Source organism: Cervus elaphus, chromosome 23 (assembly GCF_910594005.1).
Source record: "Cervus elaphus chromosome 23, mCerEla1.1, whole genome shotgun sequence".
Lineage (NCBI taxonomy): Eukaryota > Metazoa > Chordata > Mammalia > Artiodactyla > Cervidae > Cervus > Cervus elaphus.
Genome location: NC_057837.1, coordinates 20289465 through 20312543, shown reverse-complemented (window position 1 = coordinate 20312543; position 23079 = coordinate 20289465). Strand labels below are relative to the sequence as shown.

General features: G+C 37.3%; 1 protein-coding gene across 1 annotated transcript in view; it reads left to right on the top strand.

Annotated features, from left to right (window-relative positions):
- CCDC7 (coiled-coil domain containing 7) overlaps positions 1-23079 on the top strand; it is a 76851-nt gene that overhangs the window by 41359 nt on the left and 12413 nt on the right. Inside the window, exon 16 of the mRNA XM_043883984.1 lies at positions 1962-2183. Within this exon, the coding sequence (XP_043739919.1) occupies positions 1962-2183 (222 nt within the window). The remainder of the gene's footprint in view (positions 1-1961; positions 2184-23079) is intronic.

Genomic DNA, 23079 nt, shown 5'->3' with positions numbered 1-23079 from the left:
TTGATTTAATATACTGAAACAAATTAAAAATTGATTTAAGATCTAGGCATAATAAGTGAACTATGTATAAATTGGAAGAAGCACTGAATAACAATTACATGTCTTGGCTAAAGCAGGGCTTTCTAAGCATTATACCAAAAGAATATGTGTATATATTTGGCTATAAATATATAAAATAAAACTTTTTATGGTTAAAATGTTGTAAGATATAAAGATAAATGGAAGATCTTTATAAAATGTTCCATATCAAGGTCTTTTATGTATCTACAGAAAATATGGATAGTCTTCCTCCTCAATAGACAAAGGACATAGGCAAGTCAATTGAGAAACATGCATTGCCAGTAAACATACAAATATATTCAGCTGTACGAATTACCAAGTAAATGCAATTTAAAAATAACAGCAAGAGGGTGGTTCAGTGGTTAAGCCTCCATGCTTCCAGTGCAGGGGGCCTGGGTTCAATCCCTGGTTAGGGAACTAGATCCTGCAGGCTGCAACTAAGAGCCCACATGCTTCAAAGATCCTGCACAGGGCAATGAAGATCCTGTGTGCTGCAACTAAGACTCAGTAATAAAAAACATTAAAATAGCAGCAATACAGATATATTTTACCTACTATTTTTTTTAAAAAATTGAAGGAACAGAAATATTTAATATTTGTGGACTTATGTTGAGATGAGGAGGTCTTTCATATACTTCTGTTGTCAGTATGGATTGATACTTCTCTGGAAGAAAATATATAGCAAAAGTCTTGGAAAAACAGAGTCTTTACAGTGAACCATTCCACTTCTAAAAATTTATTGTAAATAATAAAAAGGTGTACAAAGTTTGTACAAGTATGTAGAATAGGAAATTTTTAATAGCAAAAGTTTTTAAATTACCAGTGTGTCCACTGATAAGCAATTTGCTAAATTAGTTAAGATATATTATTAAAATTTACTTATTACCTAGGGCTTCCCTGGTAGTTCAGCTGGTAAAGAATTCACCTGCACTGTGGGAGACCAGGATTCAATCCCTGGGTTGGGAAGATCCCCTGGAGATGGGAAAGGCTACCCACTCCAGCATTCCACCCTGAAGAATTCCATGGACTGTATAGTCCATGGGGTCACAGAGTAAAACAGAACTGAGCGACTTTCTTTCTGTTAGCTGTTCTAATTTGGATGCATATTTATCATCATGGGAATCTCTCTCTCTCTTTAGCCGCTAAGTCACATCTGATTCTTGCAACCCCGTGGACTATAGCCCGCCAGGCTCCTCTGTCCATGGGATTCTCCAGGCAAGAAAACTGGAGTGGGTTGCCATTGCCTTCTCCAATGAGAACATACTGTGACAGAATTTAATGAAAAGCGCATATATGTGTGTGTGTATAGTATGATCCAATCTGGATAAAAATTAAAAATTCATATATACATATGCACTAGCATATTTAGATATAAAAAGTATATATGTCAACAGTACATTTTCTGTTTGTGGGGAGATTGTGAACTTTTTTTATTGATTTATATATTCTTTTATACAAGTAATTTTATGAAACTAAAATTTATTAAAAGTGACTTTTAAAGAAAGATTTAATTCTAGAAGAAATAAATTATTTCTCATATTTACTATTTTATATTATAGATCTTAATTATCTTGGGTACATTCTATCACCTATAATGTATGCATTTTATTAACTTTTATTGTGCCTGTATTATAACTAGAACCTTAAACAGTGGGCAGGAGAACCTCTTGGGTATAAAAATAGCTGTTTAAGTAGAAGAGATTCCTTCATAGTTTTTAATTTTAATTATGGATCTGTTAAACTATGTATTATACCAGTGGTTTAATTTAGCTTTCTTTTACTCTGTAAAAGTAAAATTGAGAATTAGTGTGGACATGAATATATGAAGATTTCTGAAAATTATAATATTGGCAGGAAAATGTCACAGAAATGATACTTGACAGTTACTCTTTTAAAAACAGGAAGCTGAAAGAGCTAAGCAGCAACTTGCCTATTTCCTAAATCAAGAAAAGGAGTTACTTAAAAGTGAGGCAAAGACCAAGACAACCACAGAAATGGGTACTGGTAAATTAAAAGTTAAAGGTGAAGATTCAAAATATATACCATTGGAAAATGAAACAAGAAAAGCAGTAGTGGGAGATGCAGGTGGACAAAAAACAAATGATAAAATTACACATCCACAGGTAAGGAAATAACCAAAATAGAAACAGTAATATGTGCAGTAAGAAATGTATCCTTTTAATATATTAACTTCATTTGTATATTATTTTTTAAGTTTTTCTATGGGTTTTTTTTTTTACAATTCTAATTGTTCCTTTTGAATGTGTCAGTTCATTAACATCTTAAATTCAAATCTAAATTAAATGCGTATTGATTTTTGTGGGTATTTGGTAATCCAAATATTTGCATTTTTCATCAGGATAGTTGATACGGTAGACTTGTCAGATATAAAATTATGTTTTATATTTAAAAATTTTTATTGAGATATAATTGATATATTTTCAGGTATTGAAAATTAATGAGTTAGTATTTTGTATATACTGTGACTGATTCACCACAATAAGTCTAGTTAATAACATTGTACATAATTACAGAATTTTTTTCTTGTGACAAGAACTTTTAAGATTTGCTGTAGTAGCAACTTTCAACTATGCAATGCAGTATTATTAGCTGTGGTCACTGTGCTGTACTTTACACCATTTAGAATTGTTTAAAGTAGAAGTTTGTACCTTTTGACTCCTGTCACCCATGTTCAGTTCAGTTCAGTCGCTCAGTCATGTCCGCCTCTTTGCGACCCCATGAATCGCAGCACGCCAGGCCTCCCTGTCCATCACCATCTCCCGGAGTTTACTCAAACTCATGCCCATCGAGTCGGTGATGCCATCCAGCCATCTCATCCTCTGTCGTCCCCTTCTCCTCTTGCCCCCAATCCCTCCCAGCATCAGGGTCTTTTCCAATGAGTCAACTCTTCGCATGAGGTGGCCAAAGTATTGGAGTTTCAGCTTCAACATCAGTCCTTCCAATGAACACCCAGGACTGATCTCCTTTAGGATGGACTGGCTGGATCTCCTTGCAGTCCAACGGACTCTCAAGAGTCTTCTCCAACACCACACTTCAAAAGCATCAATTTCTCGGCACTCAGCTTTCTTCACAGTCCAACTCTCACATCCGTACATGACCACTGGAAAAACCATAGCCTGACCAGACGGACCTTTGTTGGCAAAGTAATGTCTCTGCTTTTTAATATGCTACCTAGGTTGGTCATAACTTTCCTTCCAAGGAGTAAGTGTCTTTTAATTTCATGGCTGCAGTCACCATCTGCAGTGATTTTGGAACCCAAAAAAATAAAGTCTGACACTGTTTCCACTGTTTCCCCATCTATTTCCCATGAGGTGATGGGACCAGATGCTGTGATCTTACTTTTCTGAATGTTAAGCTTTAAGCCAACTTTTTCACCCATTTTGGCCACCCCCAAATCCATGCCTCTGGCAACTACCAATCTGTTCTCTGTATCTATGAGCTTAGTTTTCATTTTGTTTTAGATTCCACATATAAGTGAGATTGTATGGTATTTGTCTTTTCCTGTCTGACTTATTTGACTTAGCACAGTGCTCTCAAGATCCATCCTTGTTGTCACAAATGGCAAAGTTTCATTATTTTTCATGTCTGAATAATATTCTATTGTATGTATGTGTGTGTGTGTGTGTGTGTGTGTTAGTTGCTCAGTCATGTCTGACTCTTTGCAACCTCATGGACTGTAGCCTGCCGGGCTCCTCTGTCTATGGAGTTTTCCCGGCAAGAATACTGGAGTGAGTTGCCATTCCCTTCTCGAGGGGATCTTTCCAACCCAGGAGTTGAACCCAGGTCTCCCACATTGCAGGCAGATTCTTTACTGTCTGAGACACCAGGGACTTTATGTACATATATGATGTTTTCTTTATCCATTCACCCATCAATGGATGTACAGACTGTTTCCACATCTTCACTAATGTAAATAAATAATGCTGCAGAGAACATAGGGTACATATATCTTCTCTAGTTAGTATTATCATTTATTTTGGAAAAAGATCTAGAAGTGGGTGTTGCCTGGATCATCTGGTAGGTCTAGTTTTAGATTTTTTGAGGAATCGCCATACTCTTCCATAATGGCTTCACCAATTTACATTCTCATCAACAGTGTGCAAGGGTTCCCTTTTATCTACATTCTTGCTAATACTTGTTATTTCTTGTTTTTTAGTTAATAACAGTTCTGACAGGTGTGCAGTAATATCTTGTTTTGGTTTTGATTTATATTTCTCTGATGATTAGTGACGTTGAGCATCTTTTCATGTATCTGTTGGCCACCTGTATGTTTTCTTTCATAGAATGTCTATTCAGATCATCTGTTCATTTTTTACTCAGGTTGATTCAGTTTTTTTGTTTGTGTTGCAATTGAGTTGTATGAATTCTTTATGTATTTTTGGATATTAACCCTTTATTAGATAAGTGATTTTTAGACGTTTTCTCCCATTTAGTAGGGTGCCATTTCATTATGTTGATGGTTTCCTTTGATGTGCAGAAGCTTTTTAGTTTAATGTAATTATTTTTGCTGTTGATGTCAAACACTCAAATTCAATAAGACCTATGTTTAGCTTATTGTCTTCTGTTTCTTTTAGAAGTTTTATAGTTTCATGTCTTACATTGAAGTGTTTAATTCATTTGAAGTTAATTTTTGTGTATTGTGTAAGAAAATGGTTTAGTTTCATTCTTTGCATGTGATTTTCCAGTTTCCCAACACCATTTATTGAAGAGATTGTCTTTGTTGTATATTCGAGGCTCCTTCATCATAAATTGATTGACTATGTGTATGTGTGTTTACTTCTGGGTTCTCTACTCGGTTCCATTAATCCACATGTTTGTTTTCCTCCCCACATCTCAGACTAATTTGATTGCCATAGAATATGACAACTATAATATGAAATTGGGCACATGATGCCTCCAGCTTTGTTATTCTTTCTCAAAATTCCTCTGACTATTCAGGGTCTTTTGTGGTCCCATACAAATTTGAGAATTATTTCTTCTATTTCTGTGAAAAATGTCATTGGAATTTTGATAGATTGCTTGGATTCTATAGATTGTTTTGTATAGTATGGACATTTTAACAGTGTTAATTCTTCCAATCCATGAGCATAGACTATCTTTCCACTTATTTATGTCTTCTTCCATCGGTATCATATAGTTTTTGGTGTATAAGTCTTTCACCTCCTTGGTTAAATTTATTCCTAGTTATTTTATTCTTTTTGATGCAATTGCAAATGGGATTGTTTTCTTGACTTCTCTTTTAGATAGTTCATTTTTACTATGTAAAAATAGAATAGATTGCTATTCATCAGTTGTATATCCTGCAACTTTATTTACTCTAACAGTTTTGGGGTAGTCTTTAGGGTTTTCTCTATCATGCCATCTGAATATGGTGACAGATTTATTTCCTTTTTTCCAATGGAGACACCTTTTGTTTGTTTTTTGCCAAATTGCTCTGTCTAGGAATTCCATTAATATGTTGGATAAAAGCAGCAAGAATGGGCATCCTTTTCTTATTCCTGATCTTAGAGAAATTGCTTTCAGCTTTTCACTTTTGAGTGGGATGTTATCTATGGGTTTATCATACATGGCCAGTTTTATGTTGAGTATTTTCTTTCCCTCTGTACCCACTTAGTTGAGAGCTTTCATCATAAATGTTGGATTTTGTGAAATGCTTTCAGGTTTTTTTTTTTTTACAGTTACTGAGATGATCTTCCAAATTATTCATTTTGTTAATGTGGTATACCTCATTGACTAATTTCTAGATACTGAATCATTTCTGCACCCCTGGTAGAAATTCCTCTTGCTCATGTTGTATGATCCTTTTAATAGATTGTTAAAATCGGTTTGCTAAATTTTGTTATTTTTGCATCTTTGTTATCAGGGATATTTGTAATTTTCTTTTATTGTAGTGTCTTTGGTTTTAGTATCTGAATAATGCTGGTATTGTAAAATGAGTTTGGAAATACTGCCTTCTGTTCTATTGTTTGAAAGAGTTTCAGAAGAATTGGTATTAATTCTTCTGTGAATATTTGGTGGAACTCAGCGGGAAGTGTCCTGGTCCTGTACTTTTGTCCATAAGGAGTTTTAAAATTACAGATTCAATATCCTTAATAGAGTGTGTTCAATTTTTGTTTCCCTCATGATTCAGTCTTAGAAGATTGTATGTTGTAGTTATTGATTAATTTATTCTTAATTGTTAATACTATTGCTGTATAATTGTCATACTAGTCACTTCTGATCCTTGTATCTCTGTGATATCAGATGTCATATTTCTTCTTTTATTTATTTGTCAGCTAATTGTCAGTTTTGTTTATCTTTTCAAAGAGCCACTTCTTGGTTTTATTGTTTTTTTTTTTATTTGTTTGACGTCTTGTTAGCCTCCATTTCACTTATTTCTGCTGTAATTCTTTATGATTTCCTTTCTTCTACTAAACTTGGACTTTGTTCTTCTTTTTCTAATACCTTGGAGTATAAATTTGTTACTGGTTTGAGACTTTTCTTATTTGTAAAGTAGGCATTTATTACTATGAACTTTCCTTGTGAAATAGCTTTCACTGCATCCCATAAATTTCAGTATGTGGTATATCCATTTTCTTTTGTCTCAAGGTACTATTTTAATTTTGGTTTTGATTTCTTTCTTGATCCATTGGTTGTTCAGTAGCATGTTGTATAATCTCCACATATTTGTAAATTTTCCAGTTTTCTTCTTGTAATTGATTACTACTTTCATAATATTGTGGTCAGAAAAGATAGTTAATATGATTTTAATCTAATCCTAAATCTGTTAAAACTTGTCTTGTGGCCTAACATATAATCTATTCTGGAGAATGTTCCGTGTGCACTTAAGAAAAATCTGTATCCTGTTTATTTTGGATGGAATGTTCTATCTATTTATATATATTTGTCAAGTTAATATGATCAAATATGTCATTTAAATATGATACTTTCTTATGTTTTTTGTTTGATTTTGTTATTGTTTTTGGCCACACCACACGGTTAGTGGGATCTTAGTTCCCTAGCCAAGGATTGAACCTACACTCTTGGCAGTGAAAGCATGGAGTCCTAACCACTGGACCACAAGGGAATTACTGATAATGGTTTCTAATTGATTTTCAGTTTGGATGCTCTATTTGTTGATGTAAGTGGGGGTATTAAAGCCCCCTACTTTATTGCTATATATTTCTTCCTTTAGGTCAGTTAACAGTTGGTTTGTATATTTATTGCTCCTATATTGAGTGCACAATGTTCCATCCTGTGGTTGAATTGATCCTTTTATCTTTATGTAATACCATTCTTTGTCACTTATTATGGTTTCTGTTTCAAATTTTATTTGTCTGGTAGAAGTACAGCTACTCTACCTTTTTTTTGGTTTCTACTTGCATGGATTATCTTTTTGGATCCCTTCACCTTCAGTCTGTGTCTTTGGATTTGAAGTGGGTCTCTTGTAGGCAGCATGTAGGGGTGTGTGTGTGTTTATTTTAATCTATTCAGTTACTCTGTTTTTTGATTGGAGAATTTAATTTATTTAAAGCGATTATTGATAGGTATATTGTTGTTGTTCAGTCACTCAGTCATGTCTGACTCTCTGCGACCCCATGGACTGCAGCACACCAGGCTTCCCTGTCCTTCACCATCTCCCAGAGCTTGCTCAAACTCATGTCCTTTGAGTTGGTAGTGCCGTCCAATCATCTCATCCTCTATCATTCCCTTCACCTCCTGCCTTCGATCTTTCCCAGCATCAGGGTCTTTTCTAATGAGTAGGCTTTTCATATCAGGTGTCCAAAGTAATGGAGCTTCAGCTTCAGTATTAGTCTTTCCAATGAATATTCAGGGTTGATTTCCTTTCAGATTGACTGGTTTGATCTTTTTGCTGTCCAAGGAACTCTTTTAACAGTCTTCTTCAGTATCACAAAGCATCAATTCTTCAGCGTTCAGCCTTTACAGTCCAGCTCTCACATCTGTACATGACTTCTAGAAAAACATTAGCTTTGACAATATGGACCCTTGTTGGCAAAGTGATGTCTCTGTTTTTGAATACACTGTCTAGGTTTGTCATAGCTTTTCTTCCAAGAAGCAACCGTCTTTTAATTTCATGACATAGTCATCATCCACAGTGATTTTGGAATCCAAAAAAATAGTCTGTCATGGTTACATTTTGCCCCCATCTATTTGCCATGAAGTGTTGGGACCAGATGCCATGATCTTCATTTTTTGAATGTTGAGTTTTAAGCCAGCTTTTTCACTCTCCTCTTTCACTTTCATCATGAGGCTCTTTAGTTCCTCTTGCTTTCTGCCATAAGGGTGGTGTCATCTGCATATCTGAGGTTATGGCTATTTCTCCGCGCAATCTTGATTCCAGCTTGAGCTTCAGTCAGCCTGGCATTTCTCATGATGTACTCTGCATATAAGTTAAATAAGCGAGGTGACAATATACACCCTTGACATACTCCTTTCCCAATCTGGAACCAGTCCATTGTTCCATGTCCAGTTCTAACTGTTGCCTCTTGACCTGCATACAAGTTTCTCAGGAGGCAGATCGGGTGATCTGGTATTCCCATCTCTTTCAGAATTTTCCACAGTTTGTTGTGATCCACACAGTCAAAGACTTTATTTAGCAGTCAGTGAAGCAGAAGTAGATATTTTTCTGGAATTATCTTGCATTTTCTATGATCTAACAGATGTGGGCAATTTGATTTGGTTTCTCTGCCTTTTCTAAATCCAGTGTGTACATCTGGAAGTTCTTAGTTCACATACTATTGAAGCCTTGCTTGAAGGATTTTGAGCATTACTTTGCTAGCACGTGAAATGAGTGCAATTGTGCAATAGTTTGAACATTCTTTGGCATTGCCCTTGTTTGGGATTGGAATGAAAACTAACCTTTTTCAGTCCTGTGGCCACTGCTGAGTTTTCCAAATTTGCTGCCATATTGAGTCAACACTTTAACAGCATCATCTTTTAGGATTTAAAATAGCTCAGCTGGAAATTTCATCACCTCCGCTAGCTTTGTTCGTAGTAATGATTCTTCAGGCCCACTTGATGTCACTCTCCAGGATGTCTGGCTCTAAGTGAGCAATCACACCACTGTGGTTATCCAGGTCATTAAGACTAATAGTAGCTATTAATCCACTAATCTTATGTTGCCCCTCCACCCTTCCCTCTCCCCACTGGTAACCAGTAGTTTGTTCCCTGTGTCTGAGTCTGCTGCTTTTTTCTTATATTTACTAGTTTGCAGTATCTATTTATTTAAGCATTTTTCTGTTTCCACTGGTACTTTTTAAAAAATAAGAAAATTTTAATGCAATTTTAAAGGTTAGACTCTATTTACAGTTATTACAAAATATTGGATGCACTGTACAACATGAGAAATAAAGCCAATATTGTATAATAATTATAATTGGAATATAACCTTTAAAAATTGTGAATTACTGTATGGTACACCTATAACATATACTGTATAATAGTATACATCAATTTTAAATAGTATACCACTTTAAAAATTGGTGTATAATAGTATACATCAGTAGTAGAAAACTATATACTTCAATTTAAATATTGAATAAAGCAACACACACACATATATATCTATAAAATTATAAATCACCTCTACCTAGGGGTGGAATTATTGAGTCATATGGAAGTTCCGTATTTATGTTTTAGGAACTTTCCATACTGTTTTCCACAGTGGCTGCAGTGCTGTTTTGATAGGGATTGCATGGAATCTGTAGATTGTCCTGTATTGTATGTTCATTTTAACAATATTAATTCTTCCAATCCAAGAACATGATATATCTTTCCATCTCTTTTTCTTTATTTCATTAGTGTCTTATAGTTTTACTAGTGAAGTTCCTTTGCCTCCTTATGTAGGTTTATTCCTAGGTATTTTATTCTTTTTGACATGATGGTAAATTAGATTATTTACTTAATTTCTCTTTTTGATAGTTCATTGTTAGCATATAGAAATGCAACAGATTTCTCTATATTAGTTTTGTATCCTCCAACTTTATGAGATTCATTAATGAGCTCTAGTAGTTTTCTGGTGGCATGGTTAGGATTTTCTGTGTATAGTACCGTGTCACCATGTCACCTTCAAACAATCACAGTTTTACTTCCTTTCCAATTTGGATTTTTTAAACTTATTTTTTATTGAAGAATAATTGCTTTACAGAATTTTGTTGTTTTATGTCAAACCTCAACATGAATCAACCACAGGTATACATATATCCCCTCCCTTTTGAACCTCTTTCCCATCTCCCACCTCATCTCACCCCTCTACATTGATACAGAGCCCCTGTTTGAGTTTCCTAAGCCGTACAGCAAATTCTTATTGGCGATCAACTTTACATATGGTAATTAAGTTTCCATGTTACTGTTTCCTTATGTCTCACCCTCTCCTCTCCTCTCCCCATATCCATTAGTCTATTCTCTATGTCTGTATCTCCATTCTTCAGTTCAGTTGCTCAGTTGTCTCCGCCTCTTTGTGATCCCATGAACCACAGCATGCCAGGCCTCCCTGTCCATCACCAGCTCCCGGAGTTTATCCAAACTCATGTCCATTGAGTCGGTGATGCCATCTAACTATCTCATCCTCTGTCGTCCCTTACTCCTCCTGCCTTTAATCCTTCCCAACATCAGGGTCTTTTCAAATGAGTCAGCTCTTCACATCAGGTGGCCAAAGTATTGGAGTTTCAGCTTCAACACCAATCTGTCCAATGAACACCCGGGATTGATCTCCTTTAGGATGGACTGCTAGGATCTCCTTGCAGTCCAAGGGACTCTCAAGAGTCTTCTCCAACACCACAGTTCAAAAGCATCAATTCTTCTGCACTCAGCTTTCCTTATAGTCCAACTCTCACATCCGTACATGACCACTGGAAAAACTATAGCCTTGACTAAACGGACCTTTGTTGACAAAGTAATGTCTCTGCTTTTAATATGCTGTCTAGGTTGGTCATAACTTTCCTTCCAAGGAGTAAGTGTCTTTTAATTTCATGGCTGCAATCACCATCTGCAATGATTTTGGAGCCCCCAAAATTAAAGTCAGCCACTGTTTCCACTGTTTCCCCATCTATCTGCCATGAAGTGATGGGACCAGATGCCATGATCTTAGTTTTCTGAATGTTGAGCTTTAAGCCAACTTTTTCACTCTCTTTCACTTTCATCAAGAGACTCTTTAGTTTATTCTCACTTTCTGCCATAAGGGTGGTGTCATCTGCATATCTGAGGTTATTGATATTTCTCCCGGCAATCTTGATTCCAGCTTGTGCTTCATCCAGCCTAGCGTTTCTCATGATGTACTCTGCATATAAGTTAAGTAAGCAGGGTGACAATATACAGCCTTGACGTATTCCTTTTCCTATTTGGAACCAGTCTGTTGTTCCATGTCCAGTTCTAACTGTTGCTTCCTGACCTGCATACAGGTTTCTCAAGATACAGGTCAGGTGGTCTGGCATGCCCATCTCTTTCAGAATTTTCCACAGTTTATTGTGATCCACACAGTCAAAGGCTTTGGCATAGTCAATAAAGCAGAAATAGATGTCCTTTTGGAACTCTCTTGCTTTTTTGATGATCCATCAGATGTTGGCAATTTGATCTCTGGTTCCTCTGCCTTTTCTAAAACCAGCTTGAACATCTGGAAGTTCAAGGTTCGCGTACTGTTGAAGCCTGGCTTGGAGAATTTTGAGCTTTACTTTACTAGCGTGTGAGATGAGTACAGTTGTGCAATAGTTTGAGCATTCTTTGGCATTGCCTTCTTTGGGATTGGAATGAAAACAGACCTTTTTCAGTCCTGTGGCCACTGCTGAGTTTTCCAAATTTGCTGCCATATCGAGGCAACACTTTAACAGCGTCATCTTTTAGGATTTGAAATAGCTCAACTGGAGTTCCATCACCTCCACTAGCTTTGTTCGTAGTGATGCTTCCTAAGGCCCACTTGAGTTCCCATTCCAGGATGTCTGGCTCTAGGTGAGTGATCACACCATCGTGACTATCTGGGTCATTTCTCCATTGCTGCCTTGTAAATATATTCTTCAGTACCATTTTTCTAGATTTCATATATATGCGTTAGAATACAATATTCATCTTTCTTTTTCGACTCACTTCACTTTGTAGAATAGGTTCTAGGTTCATCCACCTCATCAGAACTGACTCAATTGCGTTCCTTTTTATGGCTGAGTAATATTCCATTGTGCGTATGTACCACAACTTCTTTATCTGTCAGTGGACATCTAGGTTGCTTCTATGTTCTAGCTATTGTAAATAGTGCCACAATGAACAATGGGATACACGTGTCTTTTCAACCCTGGTTTCCTCAGGGTATATACCTAGGAGTGGGATTGCTGGGTCACATGTTGGTTTTATTCCTAGTTTTTAAGGAATCTTGATACCGTCTTCCATAGTGGCTGTATCAGTTTACATTCCCAGCAACAGTGCAAAAGCATTCACGTTTCTCCACACCCTCTCCAGCATTTATTGTTTGTAGACTTTCTGATGATGGCCATTCTGAACGGTGTGAGGTGATATCTCATTGTAGTTGTGATTTGCATTTCTCTAATAATGAGTGATGTTGAGCATCTTTTCATGTGTATTTTAGCCATCTGTAATGTCTTATTTGGAAAAATGTTTTTGGTTGGGTTTTTTGTTTGTTCTGGCATTGAGTTGTATGAGCTGCTTGTATATTTTGGAAATTAATCCTTTGTCAGTTGTTTCATTTGCTATTATTTTCTCCCATTCTGAGGGTTGTCTTTTCACCTTGCTTATAGTTTCCTTTGCTGTGCAAAATCTTTTTAAGTTTAATCAAGTCCCACTTGTTTACTTCTGTTTTTATTTCCATTACTCTTAAGAGGTGGATGATAGAGGATCTTGCTTTTTTATCAAATACTTGTCATCAAGTGTTATGCCTCTGTTTTCTTCTAAGAGTTTCCTAGTTTCTGGTCTTACATTTAGGTGTTTAATCCATTTTGTGTTTATCTTTATGTATGGTGTTAGGAAGTGTTTTAATTTCATTCTTTTACATGTGGCTGTCCAGTTTTCCCAGCACCATTTATTGAAGAGGCTGTCTTTGTCCCATTTCTGCCTCCTTTGTCAAAAATAAGGTACCCATAGATGCATGGATTTATTTCTGGGCTTTCTGTCTTGTTCCATTGGTCTATATTTCTTTCTTTTGTGCCAGTTCCATACTGTCTTGATGACTGTAGCTTTGTAGTATAATCTGAAGTCAGGCAGGTTGATTCCTCCAGTTCCATTCTTCTTTCTCAAGACTGCTTTGGCTATTCAGGGGTCACTTGTGTTTCCATATGAATTGTGAAATTTTTTGTTCTAGTTCTGTGAAAAATGCCACTGATAATTTGATAGGGATCACATTGAATCTGTAGATTGCAATTGGTAGTATAGTCATTTTCACAATACTGATTCTTCAGACCCAAGAACATGGAATAATCTCTCCATCTGTTTATGTCGTCTTTGATTTCTTTCATTAGTGTCTTATAATTTTCTGTGTACAGTTCTTTTGTCTCCTTAGGTACGTTTATTCCTAGATATTTAATTCTTTTTGTTACAATGGTAAATGGGATTTATTCCTTAATTTCTCTTTCTAATTTTTCATTGTTAGTATATAGAAATGCAAGTGATTTCTGTGTATTGATTTTGTATCCTCCAACTTTTCTAAATTCACTGATCAGCTCTAGTAATTTTCTGATAATATTTTTGGGCTTTCTATGTACAGTATCATGTCATTTGCAGTGAGAGTTTTACTTCTTCTTTTCCAATCTGGGTTCCTATTATTTCTTTTTCTTTTCTCATTGCTGTAGCTAGGACTTCCAGAACTATGTTGAATAAAAGTGGTGAAAGTGGACACCCTTGCCTTGTTCATGATCTTAGGGGGAATGCTTTCAGTTTTTCACCACTGAGAATAATGTTTGCTGTAGGCTTATCATATATGGCCTTTCCTATGTTGAGGTAAGTTCTTCTATGCCCGTTTTTTGAAGTTTTAATCATAAATCAGTGCTGAATTTTGTCCAAGCCTTTTTCTACATCTATTGAGATTATCATATGGTTTTTATCTTTCAGTTTGTTAATATGGTGTATCACATTGATTTATTTGCATATATTGAAGAATCCTTGCATTTCTGAAATAAACCCAACTTGATAATGGTGTATGAGCTTTTTGATGTGTTGCTGAATTCTGTTTGCTAAAATTTTGTTGAGGATTTTTTGTATCTATGTTCATCAAGGATATTGGCCTGTAGTTTTCTTTTTTTGTGTTTCTCTGGTTTTGGTATCAGGCTGGGTAGTGGCCTCCTAGAATGAGTTTTGAAAGTGTTCCTTCCTCTGTTATTTTTTGAAAGAGTTTTAGAATAATAGGTATTAGCTCTTCTCTAAATATTTGATAGAATTCTTCTATGAAGCCATTTGTTCCTGGGATTTTGTTTTTTGGGAGATTTTGGATCACAGCTTCAATTTCAGTGCTTGTAATTGGGTCGTTCATAAATTCTATTTCTTCCTGGTTCAGTCTTGGAAGATTGAACTTTTCTAAGAACCTATCCATTTCTTCCAGGTTATCTATTTTATTGCCATATAGTTGTTCATAATAGTCTCTTATAATCCTTTGTATTTCTGCATTGTCTGTTGTAACCTCTCCTTTTTCATTTCTAATTTTGTTGATTTGATTCTTCTTTTTTTCTTGATTAATCTGATTAAAGGCTTGTCAATTTTGTTTATCTTCTCAAAGAACCAACTTTTAGTTTTATTAATCTTTACTATTGTTTCTTTCATTTCTTTTTCATTTATTTCCACTCGGATCTTTATAATTTATTTCTTTCTACTAATTTTTGGGTTTTTTGTTCTTTTTCCAGTTGTTTTAGGTGTAAAGTTAGGTTGTAAATTTGATGTTTTTCTTGTTTCTTGAGATAGGATTGTATTGCTATAAACTTCCCTCTTATCAGCTTTTTCTGAATCCCATAGGTTTTGTGTTGTTGTGTTTTCATTGTCATTTGTTTCTAGAAATTTTTTATTTCCCTTTTGATTTCTTCAGTAACCTGTTGGTTATTTAGAAATGTATTGTTTAATCTCCATGTGTTTGTGTTTCTTACAGTTTTTTTCTTGTAATGGATATCTAGTCTCATAGTGTTGTGGTCAGAGAATATGCTTGATATAATTTCAGTTTTCTTAAATTTGCTGAGGTTTGATTTGTGACCCAAGATGTGGTCTATCCTGGAGAGTATTCCATGTGTACTTGAGAAGAAGATGTATTCTTCTAAATTTGGATGGAATGTCCTGAAGATATTGATGAGATCCAGCTCATCTAATGTACCATTTGAGACTGTGTTTCCTTATTGTGTTTAGATGATCTGTCCACCGGTGTGAGTGGGGTGTTAAAGTCTCCTCCTATTATTGTGTTACTGTCAATTTCTCCTTTTATGTCTGTTAGTGTTTGTCTTATGTATTGAGGTGCTCCTATGTTGGATGTATAGATATTTACAAATGTTATGTCTTCCTCTTGGATTGATCCCTTGATCATCATGTAGTGTCCCTTCTTAACTCTTGTAGTCTTCTTTATTTTCATGTCTACTTTGTCTGATATGAGGATTGCTACTCCAGCTTTCTTTTGCTTCCCATTTGCATGGAAAATAGTTTTCCATCCTCTCACTTTCAGTCTATATGTGTCTTGAGGTCTGAAGTGGGTTTCTTGTAGACAGCATATATGGGTCTTGTTTTTGTATCCCTTCAGCCAGTCTGTGTCTTTTGGTTGGAGCATTTAATCCATTTACATTTAAAGTAATTATTGATATACATGTTCCTGTTGCCATTTTCTTAATTGTTTGGTGTTCATTTTGTAGATCTTTTTTCTTCTTTTGTATTTCTTGACTGTCTAAGTCTCTGTAACATTTGTTGTAAAACTGGTTTGGTGGTACTGAATTCTCTTAACTTTTGCTTGTCTGAAAAAGCTTTTTATTTCTCCATCAATTTTGAATTAGATCCTTGCTGGTACAGTATTCTTGGTAGTAGATTTTTCCCTCTCGGTACTTTAAATATATCCTGCCATTCCCTGCTGGCCTGCAGAGTTTCTACTGAAAAATCAGCTGTTAAGCCTATGGGATTTCCCTTGTATGTTATTTGTTGCTTCTCCCTTGCTGCTTTTAATATACTTTCTTTGTGTTTGCTGCTGCTGCTAAGTCACTTCAGTCGTGTCCGACTCTGTGTGACCCCAACCCTGGGATTCTCCAGGCAAGAACACTGGAGTGGGTTGCCATTTCCTTCTTTGTGTTTAGTCTTTGTTAATTTGATTAGTATGTGTCTTGGTGTGTTTCTTCTTGGGTTTATCCTGAATGGGATTCTTTGTGCCTCTTGGACTTGATTGACTATTTCCTTTTCCATGTTGGGGGAAATTTTCAATTATAATCTCTTCAAAAATTTTCTCATACCCTTTCTTTTTCTCTTCTTCTTCTGGGACCCCTATAATTTGAATGTTGGTACATTTCATATTTTCCCAGAGGTGTCTGAGACTTTCCTCAGTTCTTTTCATTCTTTTTATTTTATTCTGCTCTTCAGAAGTTATTTCCACCATTTTATCTTCCAGCTCACTGATTCATTCTTCTGCTTCAGATATTCTGCTATTAATTCCATTTAGAGTGTTTTTAATTTCAATAATTGTGTTGTATGTCTCTGTATGTTTGTTCTTTAATTCTTCTAGGTCTTTGTTAATTGATTCTTGCATTTTCTCCATTTTGTTTTCAAGGTTTTTGATCATCTTCACTATCATTATTCTGAATTCTTTTTCAGGTGGTTTGCCTATTTCTGCTTCATTTATTTGGACTTCTATGTTTCTAGTTTGTTCTTTCATTTGTGTAATATTTCTCTGCCTTTTCTTTCTTTTTTTTTTTTTAACTTACTGTGTTTGAAGTCTCCTTTTCCCAGGCTTCAAGGTTGAAGTCTTTCTTCCTTTTAGTTTCTGCCTTCCTAAGGTTGGTCCAGTGATTTGGAAGCTTCATATAGGGTGAGGTTTGTGCTGAGTTTTTGTTTGTTTGTTTTGTTTTTCCTCTGATGGGCAAGGCTGAGTGAGGTGGTTTTCCTGTCTTCTGATAATCGGGTTTGTATTTTTGTTTTGTTTCTTGTTTAGATGAGGCATCCTGGAAAGGGTGTTACTGGTGGTTGCGTGATGCCAGGTCTTGTATTCAAGTGATTTCCTTTGAGTTCTCACTATTGGATACTCCCTAGGGTTAGTTCTCTGGTAGTCTAGGGTCTTGAAGTCAGTGCTCCCACTCCAAAGGCTCAGAGCTTGATCTCTGGTCAGGAACGAAGATTCCACAAGTGGTTTGTTATGGCATTAAGTGAGATTAAAGCAAATATCCAAAAATGAGAAGCCAAAGATGAACCCCAGACACATGGCAGTTACAAAATCAGGCAAATAATAATTAAAATAATGGCATATACACATATATACCCATAAGCAAAGTCAAAACAGTCCAACAAAAATAATGTACAGTAGACTGACCTTGCGAACAAAAGAAATAAAAAATTATATTTACCAGTTAAGAACAAAACTAACTAAAGCACAAACTGGAAAACAAAGTTAAAGCAAGGTGCCAAGTGGGGAATAAAACAGTGAAAACACAACTAAGAAATATGTTGAGAGGAAAGGAAAGAAAGAATAGATATGCAAAGTTAAATAGAGGTAGATGAATAAGATTTATATACATTAGTGATTAAGTGCAAGGGGAAAAGAACAGTAGGAAAAGCAAACAAAGGAATAAATGTAGAAAATAATAGGTTTAAAAAATTAAAAAAAGAGAGCAAAAAAAGGGAAACTCCACAGAATTGCAAAAGCCCAATGTTGAGGCAGAGGTTTATAACAACAATAAAAAATGTGACTGAGAAAAAAAAAATGCTCAAAAGCTTAATTAGAATTCATAGTACTTACAAAATCGACAACTACAACAGAGGGGGACAAAAAAAGAAAAAAGAAAAAAATCCAAAAGAATCTACAGAACAAGTCAAAACATAGTAATAAATGTTTTTCTTGAGTCACTGCTGTCAGAGTCCTTTCCCTCGCTGGGAGTGACCATCCACCTCACTACCCTAGGAGGCCCTCCAACACTGTGCTGGTCTCTGGACCTGCTGTGGGGGCAGCTCAGGTTCTAATCTGGTCCTCCTCCTGTGTGTTCTTGCCTCCAGTGTCCACAGCTATCAGAAGTAGTGCATTTTCTTTTGTGGAAGCTCTCAATGACCTTTTATATATTCCTAGACACAGAGTCTTCCTAGTTGATTGTGTGGATTTAATCTTCATCTTGTATAGCTGGTGGGAAGGTTTTGGGTCTTCTTCCTTAGCCACACTGCCCCTGGGTTTCAATTGTGGTTTATTTCCACCTCTGCATGTGGGTTGTCCACTGGGGTTTGCTCCTGAGGCTGCCTTGGAGGACTTGGGTTTGCCCCTCTGAGGCCCAGGTATGGAGGTGATACAGCTGCTTGGGTTGCAGTGGTTCTTGCAGCACCAGGTACTCAGGGGAGTTGGTGGCTAGGGCAGCAGGAAATATAGTGCTCTAGAAGGGTATGGCAACCAGTATTGGCCAATACGCTCCAGTATTCTTGCCTGGAGAAACCCCTCCCAGACAGAAAAGCCTGGCAGGCCACAGTCTACAGGGTTGCAAGGAGTCTGACACTACGAAAGTGATCCTGCGCGCATAGATGTAAGACTTTTTTTGCCTATGGCAGCTATGCCTCAATGAGAGTTTAACATGAAGGTGGCGCAGCTGCTTGGCTTGCAGGGACCCTGGTGGCTCCAAGTGTTCAGGGACATGGACTGCCTCCACTGCAGAAGTTATGGCCCTATTAGAGTCTTTTTTCTAGCCCCTTGGAGCTGGCCATCAGAAGGCCTCTTTGGCCAGTCTTTCTCCATAGCTCTGCCTGTTCAGGCACCTAGAGGGCTTCCTTGCCTGGGGTCCTTCTCTGTTTTTCAGCGCTTCAGGCACATAGAGGGCCCCCCCCCCCCGCCCCGGCTGGGGTCCTACTCTGTAGATCAGTGCATCAGGCACTTAAAGGGGCACCCTAGGTGAAGTCCTACTTTGTAGTTCGGTGCACCAGTCACTTAAAGGAGCACCCTGGGTGGGGTCCTACTTTGTAATTCAGTGCCTGAGGTGTTTGATGGGCCAGCCTCTCTCTTGTTCAGCTGCCAATGCTGGCATGTGGGGAGAGAGGCTAGGGCGATGAATCCACTCCCTACATGTGACTCAGCAGTATCTCCTTGCCTCCATGGCTGCCCAGCTTTCCTCCACAGGCATTTCCCACCACAGTCTCCTTCCTCACATCCCCTCGATCATCTCTCCACAGTCAACAGCAGCCCTCACTCTGGGATTGCTCCACAATCCCCAAACTCCAGCTTCCAGCTGCTGCACCTTCCAGGGGACCTGCATTCTTGTCTGAGATATGTATGGCTGCAGCAAGGACTGTCTGATTCTCATTCCATTTAGGCTGCCACAAATGAGCTGTTTCGCTCTCAACCTGAAATGTTTCTCCTCTGACTCAGTTGCCCCGATGGGGGGATCGGACCCCTGCTTTAGTTCCCTCACCTGCTGAGTTCAGGTCCAGTCCTACTAACACTCCTGTTTTTCCCCATAGTTCCTTCATCCTACCAAGTTTTGCATGGTTCTGTATCTTCTTTTCCTCTGGTCAGGTACTCCTGTCCGCTCTCAGCTGGTTTTTTGCATGCACTTCTGTGTCTGAAGGTGTATTCCTGATGTATCTGTGAAGAGAGAGGTACTACACATCCACCTACTCCTCCGCCATCTTGTTCTCTCCAATTTGGATTTTTTTAAATTTCTTTTTCTTTTCTGATTGCTGTGTTCAGGACTTCCCAGAGTGTGTTGAACAAAAATGGCAAGAGTGGGCATCCTTATTCTTTGCCTGATACTAGAGAAAATACTTTCATCTTCTCTGTTGAATATAATGCTAGCTAAGGTTGTCATATATAGCCTTTATTATGTTGAGGTGTGTTCCCTCTAAGCTCGCTTTCTGGAGAGTTACTTAATCATAAATGGATGTTGAATTTCATCAAAGGCATCTATTGAGATAATCATATGGTTTTTATTCTTAAATTTTTTAATGTGTTACATATCACACTGATTTGAAGATAATGAAAAATCATTGGATTTGTGTGATCAGTATCAGTTCAGTTTGCTCAGTTGTGTCAGACTCTTTGAGACCCCGTGGATTGCAGCACACCAGGCTTCCCTGTCCATCACCAACTCCTGGAGTTTACCCAAACTCATGTCCAAGTTGGTGATGACATCCAACCATCTTGTCCTCTGTCATCCCCTTCTCCTCCTGCCTTCAATCGTTCCCAGCATCAGGGTCTCTTCACATGAGTCAGTTGTTCGCATCAAGTGACCAGAGTACTGGAGTTTCAGCTTCAGCATCAGTCCTTCCAATGAATATTCAGGACTAATTTCCTTTAGGATGGACTGGCTGGATCTCCTCACAGTCCAAGGGACTCTCAAGAGTCTTCTCCATCACCACAGTTCAAAAGCATCAATTCTTCTGCACTCAGTTTTCTTTATAGTCCAACACTCACATCCATACATGACTATTGGAAAAACCATCTCTTTGACTAGACAGACCTTTGTTGGCAAATTAATGTCTCTGCTTTTTAATATGCTATCTAGGTTGGTCATAGCTTTATTTCCAAGAAGCAAGCGTCTTTTAATTTCTGCAGTCACCATCTGTGATGATTTTGGAGCCCCAAAATTTTTTGAAGCCCCCCAAAATAAAGTCTGTCACTGTTTCCATTGTTTCTCCATCTATTTGCCATGAAGTGATGGGACCAGATGACATGATCTTAGTTTTTTGAATGTTGAGTTTTAAGCTAGATTCCTCTGATAAATCCCACTTAATCATGTATTAATGTATTGTTGAATATAATTCACTAGTATTGAGGATTTTTCCATCTATATTCATTAGTGATTTTGGCCTGTAACTTTCCTTTTTTGTGGTATCTTTGTCCAGTTAGAACTGGACATGGAACAACAGACTGGTTCCAAATAGGAAAAGGGGTACGTCAAGGCTGTATATTGTCACCCTGCTTATTTAACTTATATGCAGAGTACCTCATGAGAAACTCTGGGCTGGAAGAAGCACAAGCTGGAATCAAGATTGCTGGGAGAAATATTAACAACCTCAGATGTGCAGATGACATCACCCTTATGGCAGAAAGTGAAGAGGAACTGAAAAGCCTCTTGATGAATGTGAAAGAGGAGAGTGAAAAAGTTGGCTTAAAGCTCAACATTCACAAAACTAAGATCATGGCATCTGGTCCCATCACTTCATGGCAAATAGATGGGGAAACAGTGGAAACAGTGGCTGACTTTATTTTGGGGGGCTCCAAAATCATTGCAGATGGTGATTGCAGCCATGAAATTCAAAGACGCTTACTCCTTGGAAGGAAAGTGATGACCAACCTAGACAGCATATTAAAAAGCAGAGACATTACTTTGCCAGCAAAGGTCCGTCTGGTCAAGGCTATAGTTTTTCCAGTGGTCATGTATGGATGTGAGAGTTGGACTGTGAAGAAAGCTGAGTGCTAAAGAATTGATGCTTTTGAACTGTGGTGTTCAAGAAGACTCTTGAGAGTCCGTTGGACTGCAAAGAGATCCAACCAGTCCATCCTAAGGAGACCAGTCCTGGGTGTTCATTGGGAAGGACTGATGCTGAAGCTGAAACTCCAGTACTTTGACCACCTCATGCGAAGAGTTGACTCATTGGAAAAGACCCTGATGCTGGGAGGGGTTGAGGGCAGGAGGAGAAGGGGATGACAGATGATGAGATGGCTGGATGGTGTCACCGACTCAATGGGCATGAGTTTGAGTAAACTCCGGGAGATGGTGATGGACAGGGAGGTCTGGCGTGCTGCGATTCATGGGGTTGCAAAGAGTCGGACATAGCAACTGAACTGAACTGAACTGTCTGGTTTTGATGTCAGGTTGATGCTGCCTCATACCATGAATTTGGAAGTCTTCCTTCCTCTGCAATTTTTTGGAATAGTTTTAAAAGCATAAAGGTTAAGTTTTTAAGTGTTTGGTAGAATTCACCTGTGAAGTCTCTGAAGCTGGATTTTTGTTTGTTGTGAATTTTAAAATTATTGATTCAGTTTCAGTACTGGTAGTTGGTCTGTTCATATTTCTCTTTCTTCCTGGTTTAAGTTTAGGAGATTGTACCTTTCCAAGAATTTGTCCTGAAAAGCTAGGTTGTCCATTCCCGAAGTGGTAAAGAATCTACCTGCCAATGCAGGCTCTGCAGGAGAGGCAGATTCGATCCCTGGGTTGGGAAGATTCCCTGCTGTAGGAAATGGCAAGCCTCTCCAGTATTCTTGCCTGGAGAATCCCATGGAAAGTGGACCCTGGCGGGCTACAGTCCATGGGATTGCAAAAGGGTTGGACACAACTGAACACTAAAGAACAGTAGCAAGTAGTCTCATGATTCTTTTTATTTTTGTGATGCTGGTTGTAACTTCTTCTTCATTTGGGATTTTATTGATTTGGATACTTCCTTTTTTTCTTGGTGAGTCTGGCTAAAGGTTTATTCATTTTGCTTATCTTTTCAAATAACCAGCCTTTAGCTTCATTGATCTTTTTTTAAATTTCTATTTTATTTACTTCTACTCTAATCTTTATGATTTCTTTCCTCTGACTATGGGTTTTATTTGTTTGTTTTTTTCTGTAGCTCATTTAGGTATGAGATTAGATTGTTTATTTGATGTTTTTCTTCTTTCCTGAGGTAAGTATGTATTGCTGTTACCTTCCCTCTTAGAGCTGCTTTTGCTACATCCCACAGGTTTTAGATTGTCATGTTGTTGTCTTTTGTCTCTAGGTATTTATTTCCTCTTTGATTTCTTCAGTAATTCATTGGTTGTTTAGTAGCATATTGTTTAACTTCCACATGTTTGTGTGTTTTTTTTGCAGTTTTTTTTCTTGTAGTTGATCTAGTTCATAGTGTTGCAATCAGAAAAGAAGGTTGATATAATTTCAGCTTTCT